The 15,634-nt window shown below is 41.5% G+C and overlaps 1 protein-coding gene across 1 annotated transcript in view; it reads right to left on the minus strand.

Moving 5' to 3' along the window:
- Positions 1 to 12,640, minus strand: part of dnah1 (dynein, axonemal, heavy chain 1) — a 45,923-nt gene extending 33,283 nt beyond the window's left edge. Inside the window, 26 exon segments of the mRNA XM_034212339.1 lie at positions 396 to 536; positions 650 to 829; positions 931 to 1,036; positions 1,734 to 1,855; positions 1,939 to 2,103; positions 2,199 to 2,411; positions 4,597 to 4,850; positions 4,949 to 5,147; positions 5,264 to 5,419; positions 6,046 to 6,187; positions 6,321 to 6,403; positions 6,503 to 6,622; positions 6,760 to 6,985; positions 7,105 to 7,298; positions 7,762 to 7,912; positions 8,560 to 8,858; positions 9,003 to 9,214; positions 9,297 to 9,454; positions 9,575 to 9,812; positions 9,941 to 10,111; positions 10,199 to 10,331; positions 10,444 to 10,594; positions 10,836 to 11,073; positions 11,203 to 11,284; positions 11,386 to 11,565; positions 12,497 to 12,640. Coding sequence (XP_034068230.1) covers positions 396 to 536; positions 650 to 829; positions 931 to 1,036; positions 1,734 to 1,855; positions 1,939 to 2,103; positions 2,199 to 2,411; positions 4,597 to 4,850; positions 4,949 to 5,147; positions 5,264 to 5,419; positions 6,046 to 6,187; positions 6,321 to 6,403; positions 6,503 to 6,622; positions 6,760 to 6,985; positions 7,105 to 7,298; positions 7,762 to 7,912; positions 8,560 to 8,858; positions 9,003 to 9,214; positions 9,297 to 9,454; positions 9,575 to 9,812; positions 9,941 to 10,111; positions 10,199 to 10,331; positions 10,444 to 10,594; positions 10,836 to 11,073; positions 11,203 to 11,284; positions 11,386 to 11,562 — 4,311 coding nt within the window. The 5' untranslated portion in view covers positions 11,563 to 11,565; positions 12,497 to 12,640.
- Between the last annotated feature and the right edge of the window lie 2,994 nt (positions 12,641 to 15,634).

Here is a 15,634-nt window from a genome sequence, read left to right on the forward strand (position 1 = left end):
GCTCGAGAAGCTGACTCAGATAAGGACATAGGCCTACGATATATTATGATATTATATGATATTATATGATCTGATTGAATGTGATATGAATGATAAGTGCGACACGTCGGCGTCTTCTCTGCATACGGCAGTTTAATATATTTGACTTGATATATTTAAACTCCGCACACTGAGGCGTCAGGTAAAAAAAAGTGATTTAGCCTTCCCAAACCTGAGCCTCATGCGCCGCCTATGGCTCTATTATTGTTCTACAATTAGATTGTTCAAATCTGAAGAGGTGAAGTATCTGGAGAGGGAGAGAGAGGAGAGGAGGGGAGAGGAGAGAGGAGATCTGCCGATCCCAAATAAAGGCAACAAAGGGTGTTATAAAAGCCTGTCTAACATGGAACCCATACCTGTGTCTGTAGTTGGGGGTAAAGGCGCTCGGTTAAGTCTCCCTGCTCCAAAGCCTCGGACACCTCAGTAGTCCAAAAGACCTGACAGCCGGCTATCACCACCTGACCCGGCCACGACAACACCCACTCTGTACGAGGTTGCTGAAGAGTCAAGACAGCACACACAGATTATAAAATAACGATTGAAATATGTCTTCAAATTAGAAATAGGCAATGCATCAGAAAAGTTCAACTTGAGCGTCAGGGTGTCAGACCTCAGGGTAAACTTGGAGTGAACGGTTAATGTTATCACTCAGTGTTGCCTTCATAGATTTCTCAACCTCTCTGAGCCAATGCTCCACATTCCCAGTGGGATACACCGGCAGGGCCAGCTTCACCTCCTCCCCCTCTCCAGAGTACATGTGTGTGATCTGTAGATCTGACTGGAATTGAAGCTGAGGGAACCAACAGAAATCTCAGTTTTATGTGATATGCATTTTACATTTCAGTAGCATATGATAAGAGTAATAATGTAAAACAACGTATTGGAACAAACCCGTGCAATGTTTTCAAAGCATTTGCGCAAGTGAGGTTGAACAGCAGTAGGATCTCTGGTCTGGGACAGGATCTCCAAGAGTTCATCGTCTGACAGGAAGTAAAACCTACAAAGAAAAGATTTAGAAATATTTAGTTCCAAGCATCTCGTGATTTTGCATAGAAACACATTTTTGGGTCAGAAATCATCTATTGTTAATTGTTATTAGAAGCCATTGCTTCTTTTGTTTTTGGTATCACAGCTACCGCCAACACCCAAAAAGTTCTTCTGCCACTTAAAGGTAGGGTAGGTAAGAATGGAGAAACCAGCTCGAGTGCGCTAGAATTTGAAAGTACGCAGCCAAAAAAGATCTGCCCCTTCCTTCAGACTTCCTCACAGAGCCCCTCCTCCAACACACACGGACGCACACATGACCAATGAGGGCACGAGATAAGTTTGTGCACAGATGGAAGGCTGACAGGCAGGTAGGCCATCCAGTTATTTTAGCCGGGCCGGCTCAGATGATTAGTCGTGCTTTTTACAGTGCCACAGCTTCCAGAGATGAAATATTTGTAAAGTATTTATTGTCAAAGCATTTAATTTATTCATTGCTATCGGGACGTTAAGAGCATTCCATGGAATATAACAAAAAGTGTTTCTGAAGTGAATTACCTACCCCACCTTTAATGTTGTTCAGGTTTTGATATCAAATGAACATGACTGCAGACCCTCTCCGGGGAATGGTATGTTGAATCATCTCATAATTAATATCAAATATCCGTAGTTGAGAGTAATTTATAAGGACACTTTCAAAAAAGGCTTACCTGGGGAAGGAGCCTCTTTTTGTTTCCAAGTATTCACTAAGACCCTTCTGGACCTGTTCCAGCAGTTCGTTGCACTTTTTCAGTTTTTCTAGTAGCCTAGAATCTGGGCACACCTCAATCACCTAGAAATAAACACACACTTTAACATCTCCGTATAAAAACAAAAGCTTTCTCCTTTCATATGAAGTGCTGTGGAGGCTCTGACCTTTGGATTTTTAAAGGCACTTTTCATGACTGCTTTCCACGTTTGATCCATTTGCTGGTATCTCTTTCCTTCCACAGGCAGCTGCTGGGTGATATCATCCGAGCTGAAGATGGGCTCTAAGTAAAGCCAGGAGCGTTGGCATGTCAACCACTCCTCTAGCACGTCCTGCAGAAACCACAAGAGGGCAGTAGCACGACATAAGACACTGTATAATAAGTATACAATACTCAAGAAGACCATAGGTGTGTTTGTTTGTGTACCTGAGTCATTCTGATTTTGCCCTCCCAGGTGTTGATACGGGCCTCAAAGGACTTTTTGAAGGGAGAGAAGGACATGCTCTGCGTCATGACATTGTGGTCGTCCAGCAGCTGTGAGACTTCATCTGGGCTCTTCAGGATGTAGGTGCCTGTATCCTTGTAGGGCAACACGTCAAAGAATATTGTCGACCACTCGTTTTCCATCTTGTCCAGGGCCTGTGTGAATAGGTGTGAAACAAAGGCAGCAGCCACCACTTTAATGCAGATATCCACACACTGTTTCTGTTCAACAGGAAAGAGTAAGTGAGTTGCTTTAATCTAAAGAAACACGAGTCACTTTGCATCTGTGTCACCATCCTTTTGGTGTTACATTTCAGTCAAGTGCTTTCAAGTGAAATGCATTTTAAAGCTTTGATCTTAAAGATTTTAATTTGAATATCAATCGGTTCTGTTACTATCCTCCACCTGATGAGGTAACACATTATAGGAGAGATACCGCAGGTCTTTCCTTCCTGCAGCGGTCAGACTATACAACCAGCACAGCCCCTAGTTGACCCCCCCCCCCCCCCACACACACACACACACACACACACACACACACACACACACACACACACACACACACACACACACACACACACACACACACACACACACACACACACACACACACACACACACACACACACACACACACACACACACACACACACACACACACACACAACACAGACTATATCACCCCTTGCTGCTAAATACCAACAAACTATGTGCAATATGTGCAATATATAGATGCCGTTAATAACTGTAATATATACCTGGCTGCTAAATCCTAAGAACTGTTACAGGATGTGTATTTTTTTAAATTATTTAACTTTTTATTTTTTATTATATTTTTTATTATATCATAACTTAGTACTTTTCACATATTTAACAACATTAAGCTGTCTGTGGCTCTTTTTCCTGCTGTAACGACGCACATTTCCCTCCGTGGGACTAATAAAGGGATCCTGATCCTGATTCTGACAATGCTGACTGATCCTATGGCCCACTGATGAAAGTATTGCAACAATGATAGACTTGCAGTATGAGCAACTGTAAGTCTGTTAAGTTACTGCTCATCAATCATTCTCTACTACTGCAGCTTTACTTTAAAAAATGTATCTGATATTTATTATAAAGTAGTTACAGGAAACACCATTTGTTTTCTCTTGAACAGAGCCTGACATGGTCTGCTATCATTCATCAAAAATGTGTTATCAAAAAATGACAATGTTCATTTTTCTACTTCTTTTTTACAGTGGATCAAATAGAAATAATGAGGTAACGTACTTCTTTCACATTCGCTGTTCGCAGACTCACAGAATGATGGAAAAGAGCAAACTTCTGTCTGTTCTTATGGAAACATGTTTTTGTCTTTGTTCCTCTAGTATTCTGTGACCTGCAGTATTGAACAGGGGACAACTCCATTTCATCGCTGCTACAACCCGATGCTGCAGATACACTCTTTACAACATCAGGAGGATGCGTCCCCTCCTGACCCAGAAAGCGACTCAGGTTCTGGTCCAGGCTCTCGTCATCTCACGCCTAGACTACTGCAACTCCCTCCTGGCTGGTCTACCTGCATGTGCCATCCGAGCTCTGCAGCTCATCCAGAATGCAGCGGCTCGTTTGATCTTCAACCTTCCTACATTTTCCCACACCACGCCGCTCCTCCGCTCCCTTCACTGGCTTCCGGTAACTGCTAGAATCCACTTCAAGACACTGGTACTTGCGAATGGATCTGGCCCTTCCTACATCCAGGACATGGTTAAACCGTACACCCCAGCACGTGCACTACGCTCTGCATCAGCCAAACGGCTCGCTGCACCAGCACTGCGAGGGGGACCCAAGTTCCCATCAGCAAAAACACGTGGGTTTGCTATCCTGGCTCCAAGATGGTGGAATGAGCTCCCCATTGAAATCAGGACAGCAGATAGCTTGCACATCTTCCGGCGCAGACTGAAAACTCATCTCTTTCGACTCCACTTCGAGCGATAGAATTACTAACAAAGCACTTATATACTAATAAAGGACTGGCTTATCTAAAGCCAGTTGAGCAGCACTTGAAATGTTTTGGCTCAATGAAACCTGATGTACTTATATGATTCTGTTTTCTTCAAATTTGTATCTTCTTGGTCAAATGCACTTATTGTAAGTCGCTTTGGATAAAAGCGTCAGCTAAATGTAATGTAATGTAATGTAACTCATCAACCAGGACTAAAATCTTAAGGATTACCATGCAGTGAATACGACTTGGGTACTTAAATTCACTCTAAAAAATGCAGCTCCAAGGTGGCACGCCATTCATCGCACATCCTGTACAAGCACAACTTCATGAATCACTGTGTTATTAAGGTACCTGTTCAATGGTGTACTCCTTCCCTGCCACCTCGCCCACATGAGCTATGTCCTCTATGTGGTTCTGTAGGCCCAGCTCCAGGCATCGAGAGAGGGTGAGGTTGGCTTTGGGCTTGACCTTCATCTGAATGCGGTCTGAAAGAATCTCCCAGTGGCGGTTCTTCATCCCCGGGTTCCTCAGGCCCTGAATCAGAGGAATGTACGGCTGGAAGTCCACGATCTTGATGCAGATCGCCGATGCAACCATCTGGCAGCCTGGCGTTGCGTAAGGCCAATAAAGAAATCGTTGAGCATATTAACAACAATTACACTTCCCTTTGTCAAGTTTTTATGGTCATACGTGCGTCTCCTACCAGGAATGTCCTTGAAGTGTTTCACACATTTGTTCATGGTCTTGTGGACATCTGTAACATTGCGCTCCAGCTGCTCTGAGTCTATGGAAGACAGCGGGTCATTGAGCCAGCTCTCGTGCCAACGCATCCAATCAGAGGTGGTGGTCCACAGGTCCGTAAAAGGCTGGAAGTCCTTCACCAGCTTCTGCAGCCGATCATACTGAAAAACACATTTACAGTGCATTGTCAGAAATACATATTATAATATATATGTAGTATATTGTATAACTATTTGTTTAACAGTTCAAAACAAACGTGGATAATGTTTGTATTTACATTAGTGACAGGAATACCAAACAGACGCTCTCTGGTGTTGTAGGTTTGAGCCATTGTCTGACACTCCTTCAGTTGCTTGGTTGTACGCCTCACTTCGTTGGCCACCTCATGGGCATGATTGATGTCATCATGACACGCAAACCCAGCAACCAGCATCTATAAACACAGGGTAGTGGTAATTTAGAACAGCTCGTGGCTACCGTTAGAAAAATGCTCAACGATTAGGGCTGCACATTTACTTGTAATATAATTGAAATATTAATCGCAATATGGACTAGAGCAATATTCAAGAGCCAGTAAGCTCCATATATATAAATAATTATGAATGAAGTTCTATGGTCCTGCAGATATCCTATAAACTGTATTATACAGAATTAATAAAAAAAGTGATTGTCACACAATTTTCATTTTAATATATCCTTTAATGATGATGATGTAAATAATAATTTACCCTCTGCCATTACATTCAATATAATATATAAACTATTATACTTTTCTCTCCATCTCGGAAGCGATTCCCAAAATTGTAGCTAGAGTTAGCAAAGAAATGAGGCACATGCCTATGCTCGCACAGTGCAAAGGGCTTTGGACTATATTTATTTTAAATTATGATGCTTTTATTTAGTTGCTCCAGACAACTGCCAACCCTGGGAAAAATATGCTGAACGGACTCTAGAATTTGTCTAACTGTCCAAGGAAGAAATAACTACCTGCAGGTGCATTCAAATGATGCTTCTAGTTCAGTATCTATGGAACAAAATAACCTATTCGGCTCAGCTGACCTTTAGCGAGTTGAGGTGGTCCTCAAAGTTGTTCTGGTCGGCCAGCTGAATCTTATTGAAGCGCTCTTCATCCTCCAAATGCTGGGCGGCCGTTGCTTCCATCTGGCTTATTATCTTTTGAGGCCATCTAATAGCTGTCCACCTGCAGAGAGAAGTAGCTTTAGCCTCAATGTAATAACTCCAAAGTCTACTCCATTCACAGAAGAAATCTAATCTCACATGAGAATGTACAAACGTAGTTTTCAAAACATTACAATAATTGATGTTACTCTTACTTTTTATCAACGTTCTCATTTGAAAGAGAGTATCGAAGCTCTTCTATGAGCTCATAGTCTGACAGGGTCTTTCCAATAACTTCCTGTGTGGACAGATTGGAACAAACAATCAGATTAAATGACAAATTAACCCTTTATATGACACATAAGAAAATAGCCAGTCAATGATTGCGAATGTGCACCTTGTAACTCTTGAGCTGGTCTGGGACTTGCTTCATCCATTCCCTCTTCTCACTCAGTTCTTCAATGCTGTTCAGTTTCTCACGCAGCTTTCTACTGATTGTGTTGTACTCTTCACATGCCTACACACACGCAAGATACAATCAGTGTTAAACACGTTCAAAAGGAGGTACATTTAGGTCCAGTGTGAAGAAATCAAATCACACCAATTATACCAATACAGTGTATACATGTTCTGGCCTTGAAACAAATGACTTACTTCATCAACCTGCTTGCTTAGCTTCCCAACAAGGGTGGCCAGCATTGCATTGGCTAAAGCCTTTTTCTTGTTGGAGAGAGCCTGACGTACACCCTCCACTCGAATAACAAATGTTCCAATTACAATGGAGGACGGCAGAGAGTGCTCAAGTGTTTCCTTGTCTTTGAGATGTTGTTCCACCTCTTTTTTCACTTCCTGGGATGTCTGTTCTGCATTCGCAGGAGATCTGGCAGAGGAAAGATTAACGGACTCTCTGTAATGAGGAAAGCATGCTGAGTGGACCATAAATCACACCGACCCTTTACCTTGTGGGAAAACTTGAATATATGCTTTTAACAGACTTACTTGAGAAGGGTTTCTATGTCCAGGTTGTGTAAATCTAAGTATTTCTCATACTCAGCAGCATAGGCCCTGAGAGGTATGACTCCTTGCATCACAGCATTGGACACCTTTTCTCTCAGCGCAGTTACTTCTGGTTCCCAAAGATTCACTGACTCAAGCAACGGATCCCCAGCGACGAACATCTTCTTCATTACAAACTGAATGAGGAGACAACCATTACATCTTTGTCTCTGAGTTAGGGCTGTACCCGAATATCCGAATATTCGTTCGTTGGAGTACTATTCGGGTTTCAATTTCGTTATTCGGATATTCGTTTTCGTTTTTTTTGGTTAAAATTGAATTTATTGAAATCTCCAATATCAACGTAAGAGCTTGTGCCTCTTCGGGGGGTGCTAACACTTAACCATAAACTTTATCGTTTACTTTCTCCGTCTTTACATGTATATGTAGATATGACTTTTCTCCGTTAATCTCCATCACGTTGTTCATAGCAACAACAACTTACTGTCAACAGTGCTAACTTTCCTTTAAAACTACCGAATATCCGGAGCCCGAAAAATGGTATTCGGGACAGCCCTACTCTGAGTATGTTTACTAACAGGTCTCATGTAGCCTTGCATTTTAATGTCATGCTCTGTGATTCAGGTGATACAAATGTACCTTATCAAGCTGAGGTACTTTGTAAGTGGCCAGAATGGCCTTATCGAACAGGTTGACCATGGATGTCTTAAAGTTCTCGAGTGGAGTGCTGTAATGAACCCCAGTCTGATCCAGAATCAAGTCCAACAGGAACAGAGGGGTCCTTTCTGACCTTGGAGAATGGAGATAATGTTATTGACAGGTTATGTCACACTCACTATCAAACACTCCTTAAAGTTACAGTTCTCTTCTAAATCAGATGTGATGTCTAGTTCTTCCTGAATATAATGAATCTAGATGGCTGTGATTAAAGATCTAAAAAAAAACTACAAATAAGAAACTAAACGGCCACAAATGTTCTTTGCATCAGGGCCGGGTTACTCAGGAAAATCTGCTGTTTTAGTGAGGAACTATTTTCTTTCTACCAAACTACACCAGCCAATCGCATCACCACACAGAAATAAATCTAGTCAAGGATGATCACTCGTCGTTCAAAACAAGGGTTATGATTTCTGAAATAGTTTTTTAAGACTACTTTTCGACTCTGTGAGCACAACAATACTGGTGCCATCTTGTTCCATTATTTTCCAAAGAATGCCGACATTGTTACAGCCGTTATCTTTGACCACCCAGACAAAAATAACCTAGATAGTCAGGTAAGAGGAATAATGTGTATTTTTTAATTGGTTGTGAACTGTCCCTAAAAATGCAATGAGTATAAAATAAATAACTCGAAAAATATAGAAAACACAGATGCATTTGAGCACAACGATATATGAAGATGTTTAAATACATTTCAATGTGTGCATAATTTCCTACTTATATGGGCTAGTGACGAGGTCGTCCCCCCAGACCAGGTCCTGAGGACATTTCAGCACACTGTGGCAGGTGGTTAACAACAGCAGAGTCAGGTGGAGCAGCGAGGCCTGCACCAGGTGGCGCATGGAGTCCTGCAGGTTGAAGCGCACCACAGCCATCAATCTGTACAGCTTGGACATCTTGTACATCTCCCAGTGAGACTCGTCCACATTGTAAGTGCCAGGGCCAAAACTCAGCAGGTGGAATCGGATGCAGTTGCTCAGTGAGACCATCCATCCCTCCCTAAGAAATAAGCTTACCTGGAGAATGAGGAGGACACAAAGATTAAAAGCGTCTTTATTAATGTGAAATCCAGGTGTTTTCCTTGTAGTCAAGTTTTCTCTTTTTTCAATGTCAGCTACTAACAGTATTGCCAGAAGAAAAGCTACCCAATGCTACGATACCTGAGTATGCATTTGAGCCTGAATGACTTCAAACTCGTCCAGTCGCAGTGGTTTGACCGAGGTGACATTGAACAGCCTCATGTTTGCTACTTTGTTGCACTCAGACGAGATTTCAGATAACACACGGATCACCTCCGGCTTTGTTAGCAGGGACTTGAAGAAGAAAGCTGTTTTATACTCCTCATAGGGAAATGTGGGAACTGGAACACGCCCTGTGGGTGGGAAAAAAAAGTAGTATTCTTAAACCTTGACCAGATTGACTCAAACAAATGTGCACACAGCTAATCGTCTCACCTGATTGGGGTACACATTCAGGACCCTTCTGTGGCAGGGTGATGTGTGAAAACTCCTCTGGGTGTCTCATCACAACTCTGTTAAATCTCATGCGGTTCATTGTCCGCTCATAATCCAGTTTGAGCTCCTTCTCCAGATCCCCGATACACTTCTCCAAACTGTACACAGAATGTTTTCTTTAGTCACCCGATTAGTAAGTTAACACATGAACTCAGAGGGATCTATTATAAAACAGATAATAATGAGAATAATGACAGCAGTAATATGACATCACTCACATTTTCTGTCCGAGCCCGGGGGCTGAAAGCGTGACTCTTTTAATACTCTGGAGAGCGTGGCTATCAAGAGATGGGGTTCCCTTCCAGGTTGGCATGCAGTCCACAGAAAGGTGATAGAGAAGCAGAGCTTCTGTGTTTTCCTGCCAGCGCAGGGCAAACTGGATCCGTTTGACAAACACACGTGGGTCCTCAGCACTGAAAACCAATCTGATCCTGGGTACCCAGAACGTTGTGCCTGCTAGCATGGTGTTGAAATATATCACGAGTGAGAAATGGATGGTATGGAAAGTCAAAACGAAAAACAGAGACAAGAGGAAATTGTAGTATAATTCTGTTTCATTAAAGTGGAAAGACTTCACAACCAACCAGGAGATTTGCTCTTTTTGTGTTCTTCATTTAGAATAGGACGACCTTTTTCATCTGTCAGTTGGCTGTTCTGGCAAACTTTCTGTACAAGGTACTGGCATTTCTCCTTACTATAGTCAAGAACAGCGACTAGATGCCAGCTGTACTCCAGGGAGGAGCTTTGTGGCTCATCTTCAAAACAAAAAGGAGAGTACTCATTAAAGAACAGAAAATGATGTGTGCTTCTGTTTACACCGTTCTTTTCAGGGGACATTTTACCAGAATTAATTTCATCATCGGTAGGAAGCAGAGCTTTTGCAGGGATAGGTTTTTGTTCCAGTGATTTTTCAGCAATGCCCAGGGCAAGCCAGTCTCCTGGATTCCGGCATTCAAAGTCCTCATTGTCAAATACCTTAAGGTGAAAACCAGGAAAGATGATCGGGGGTGGTGCAACAAAATATGGCATGTAACAGTAATTGGCTACCCAAATGCCAAAGAAACAATGGCAGTTGTACCAGACTTACTTCCAGGGATAAGTAGGGTGAAACAGGATTGTCTGTTGTAGTCTCATGATCATCACTGCTGCTCTGATGTGTTGGCATTAAAAGATTTGAATAGATGCCTTGTTCTGCCAGGAGCTGTTCAATGTCTAACTTCAAATATTCCCTTCGACGTCTTTAAGAAAACAAATCAGTATAAACAAATATTGACAAAATGTAGATAAAGTAAAACAATGAATGGACCCCACTAAAACAGCTAATTCTGCAATCAGAGATAAAAACGGAATATGTACTGTATGACAGAAGCCAAATGTCTTACTTACTCACATGTGACCAGTAAAAAACAGTATGGACAATACAGGTAATGCAAAACAAGTAAAGCTCCTAAATGATGGATGAAGTGTCACAGTGCATACCTCTCTATCTCTAACTTGCGCGGGACCTGGCCAGGAGCTGTTTGGTAAGGTATCTGGACCTTGGGTGAATCTCCACCCCGGGGGAAGTAAGAAGTCTGTGATTGCTGTGATTGCTGTGATTGCTGTGATTGCTGTGATTGCTGTGATTGCTGTGATTGCTGTGATTGCTGTGAGGTAGGTCCAGGCTTTTGCTTTTCAACATGCTTGCCCTGGTCATATGGAGTCTTTAAGGTTGTAACTAAGTACAAAAAGGCAGAAGGACATAAACTTTACACAGGGTGAAATGTTGTATTTAAAAAAGTAAAATATAAATATATAGTTACACAAAAAGTTAAATATAAATACAGAGTTGCTGTCTATATCTCACCCTTTGTAGTGTTGGGATCACAAAACCGAATGATGGATGGTCCCTGTGACCTCTGCTTGATGCCTGGTCCCGCTGTTAAAGACTAATCAATAAACAGAAGATCAGTGATTTGCATGGGCTTGTTATTGAAATGTCTGTCAGAATTTGAAGAGTGAAATGCATGAGCAGTGTATGTGCTTTTACCTGGAACTTGTGTTTAGTTATACTATCTGAGTAGATCCCCATCTGTTCATTCACAGAGCATGTTCTGACTGGAGCGAGTCTGTGCCTGTGACTTAGAGCTGGAGGCTTGGGCTCTGGAGGTTTGCTGGGTGGATGAGGCACCAAGACACCGAAATCTGGGAAATATTTCCTTTCCATCTTCTAGAAGGAAAAAAATCATTAATGGGTCAACATAAAGCTTGGATTCAATCCTGTATGCTTCCCCCCCCCCCCCAAAGAACTGGACTGCAAAGAGTTAGACTATTGTCTAAACACATTCATTCAAAATGTAAATGAAAACTATAATATTTAATAATGTTAGTTTCGGCCCGAGGAGCAAACGACAGAGGTGGAGGAAGTACTTAGATCTTGTACTTAAGTAATATTAGAAGTACCAGACTATAAGAATACACTGTTACAACTAAAAGTCCTGCAATCAAAATGTTACTCAACTAGTACGAACGCATATGCATCAAAATGCAATTCAATACTCATTATGCAGATTGGCCCATTTCAGAATAATATAAACAACATGTGTTATAATGATTATTGATGCATTAATGTGTTTATCAAAGCTGGTAAAGGTGCAGCAAATTGTAACGTCTCTGTATACTGCAGGGTAGCTTGTGAATTTACTCCAGGTGTAACTGAAGTGTTATTTAAGTGTTGTTTATATTTCATATCATTAATCCAAATCTGCAAAGTAACTAAAGATATTAAATAAATGTAGTGGAGTTAAAGTACACTATTTACCTCTGAATTGAAGTGGTGTAGAAGTACGTAGCAACAAATGCTCAAGTAAAGCACAAGTCTCTCAAAATGGTACTTGAGTAAATGTACTTAGTTACTTTACACTACTGGCTAACGATAGCCTATATTTTGTTTACAGGCCTACAGTCTGAGTAACTTTGTCTAAGTTTAAACAGACCGTTGCTGCCAAAAAATACATAACAGGAATCCAAAAACACAGCTGGCTATAATTAGCAGGTTAGCCGTTAGCGCTAACAACTTTGTCTGACTAGGTTTCATCAAGCTAAAAAGTAACGTTTACATTCGCAAACATATTAATACAAACAGCAGGAAGTATACATACCTTGTTTTAAATGTTACTGCAAGTTATTAAACTCCGTTTCATTGTCCTCTGCATTGCTAAAACGATATAAAACTTTAGAAATCTCAGTATCCAAGTGAAAGTTAACTACAGGCATGGAACTGTTGGACTCGGCAACGGTTGTCATGGAGACGTGTCGCTCCGTCAACTTTGACAGAGCAACACGGAGCTCTGTGAAACACCATAGACTGTATATATAAAGTGAAAGACTGAATAAAGACTTTTCAAACTACCACAACATGGGAAAAAATATATATTGTATACTACTTTTTTACAGGTGCCTTGCAGATCCAGGTTTTACATTCAGAACGATTACATCCGATTATAATGGTATAGACGAAACTACTTTAAGAAGCTAATAGTAGGCCTACAACAGTCAGTGGTGGCAAGCAATTAAGTACATTGACTCAACCACTGTGCTTAAGTATAATGTAAAGTATTTGTAATTAACTTGAGTATTTCCTACTCCACTACATTTTGATGGGAAATAGCCTAATGTACTTTTTTTTCCATCTAAATTCTTTAAAGATATTTAGCTACTTCTCAGAACTTTTAACCAAATGAATCCCTACATTTTGTGGAGTAACTTTTTAAGGTACGAACATTTAGAATTATCCAACATATTATAAAAAGTAATACTTTTTTGTGTCAGAAGTTCGTTTATCTACGCTACTTGATGCAACAATATTATCTATAAATGTCCTATAAAATATATCACACATGGAGGCAATTAGTCTGAACAATTACAAGTTATACTTTTAATACACTAAGTACAGTTTGCTGATAATACATACTTAAGTACGATTTTTTAATTCAGGACTTTTACTTGTAATGGAGTATTTACATACACACATTGATGTATTGGTACTTTACTCAAGTTAAGAATCTGAATAATTATCCCACCACTGACAAGAGTAGGAATTGTGCTATATTAGGTATGTTATATTCTAAAACAAAGATTAAATATACATACATTTTCAGACATTTACATACTAGACAGTTTGGGACTTTGTGAGATAACCACCACAAATTTTTTTCCCATGACACTATTCTCCACATGTTAGCACAAGAACACTCACATCCCATGCTGTTTCCTGGTGAAGATAGTGACGGTAATGGCAGTAATGATAAGCTAATGGAATTTGATTGGAATGCACACTTGCACATATTTCCAATCTTTTCCTTTCACACTCATGACAGCTTGAATGTGTCCACAAGGGGGGGAAACCCTGTTGACCCGTGCGATCCCCACACTCCTGGGTCACAAGTGCATCATAACCTTGTCTGTTTCCCATGGCAGATCACAGGCATCATGCACTGTGGCCCCTGTTCCTGCCCCTGGCCTCTTCCGTTGAAACCCATCAGAGCAGCCTGAGATTGGGTAGCCAAGCACAAATGAATAGTCTCATGTGTCTGAACCCTCACGTGTCACTTGCGAAGGACATGGTGCCACGCAGATACGGATAAATTAAGGTCGAAATGGGACAGCAGAGTCACTGAAGAGGCATAGTGTAGCGGGGATCATGAGGACAAAGAGGGTCAGAGGTGACCTACATCACTGTACTGAGCTCCGTGAGAAGGTCAAAACAAAATGTTTTCAGTGGAGACAAATTGTCCAACAAAGTGACTTAATATGGATGCTATGGAGACCACAATTAGGTGCATCAGCCATTACTCTGGATGGGCCTGTTGAGAGGCTTGCCACTAAATTAGCTCCTTCTCAATGGAGCTAAGCCTCAAAGCAATGACCTCACCCAATGAGGAAGCCTAAACCAAATGAAAGAGGGCCTGAATAACCCACATCTAATAAAGACATTATCATATCTGAGTGACCTCAGCATCCTTACCGCAGCAATTTATTAATCGTTGACACATGTCTAATGGTATCGATTAAACCAGTGAGGAGATCCGGGCCACAGAGGATCCAAAGAAAACCTCACGATAACCACAAGTCTCTGATGATGTGGGGGTCCTCAAAACATGGTCGCCTACCAATTTTTGGTTGGCAGTACTGTATGCATCTCTGGAGCCAGGAGCCCACCATGGTGACATGTCTTGATTGGACAGATGTGGCCAGCCGCTCGGGGTGAGTGGAACTGATTAAATCCTAACAAGCATCGTTACAGCATCGTTACAGCTTTGATCCACCCTGTACTTGTCTTTTTCCTCACTTCTCGTTCAGCAGCAGATATACGCTGACATGAAAGATCTGGCTCACCATCAACCGTGGAAGTACATCAATATTAATCACTTACATAATCGCCCAGATGTATAATCCATCCTCTCTTGCCCTTATCCTTATCCTAATATCATATTAATCATCCACCGCTCGTTTCTTCAGTGTTGGGATGCTGTGTGAGGGTCATGGCTCTGTGAATATACCTCCCATTTTACGCTAATGACATCAGCATGTGCCGCTAACTTTAGCTTCTCCTGAAGGCCATATGTTGGCTGACGGGATCAAACACTGGCACATTGTTGGGCAGGCCAGGAGGGCTTAGCAGTTGCACATATTCCCATATACCTCCTGCAGAAACCCACAATCCGACCACAAAGGCTGGCAACACCCTTAAGTTGCAGTGTGATTTTATTTTTGCATTTGCACAGAGGAATGGAACCATACAACGGCATGCTGTGGTTTTCCAGTAAAGCCCTGTTAAGCTTTCTTGAGAATAAACTGGAATTTTCTTTGGTTCTATAAAAAAAAAGTGTGAAAAACATCATTTGCCACAGAGCTTTAAAGTCTTATTTTTGACTTACACTTTGGCGATATGGGGCTAAGAACTCCTGGACACATATCAAGTAAGAATCTTACAACAATAGCCAGCATTTTCCAAGCCCTTTCTCTTTTAAAGGGCAACCGATATGAGTGACAACACCAATGTGGTCAATGAATGTCACTGGCGTCAGTTCACAGATGAAACAGAACCACCATGAGGGTAGCAAGTGTCACGTTAACATCACAGAGTTTTGTGGCAGTGCGTTTTACAGCAAAATGAGGCTGCCTCCGTGTAGATTTGGCTTTTGACTTTGCAGTACTGTTGTTTAACGGTGACCCCTGTGCTTGGCCATACATTGAAGTTGCCGTCATGGCTTGGATGACTCACAGGTGGACTATTG

The sequence above is a fragment of the Gymnodraco acuticeps genome, unplaced genomic scaffold (assembly GCF_902827175.1).
Source record: "Gymnodraco acuticeps unplaced genomic scaffold, fGymAcu1.1, whole genome shotgun sequence".
Lineage (NCBI taxonomy): Eukaryota > Metazoa > Chordata > Actinopteri > Perciformes > Bathydraconidae > Gymnodraco > Gymnodraco acuticeps.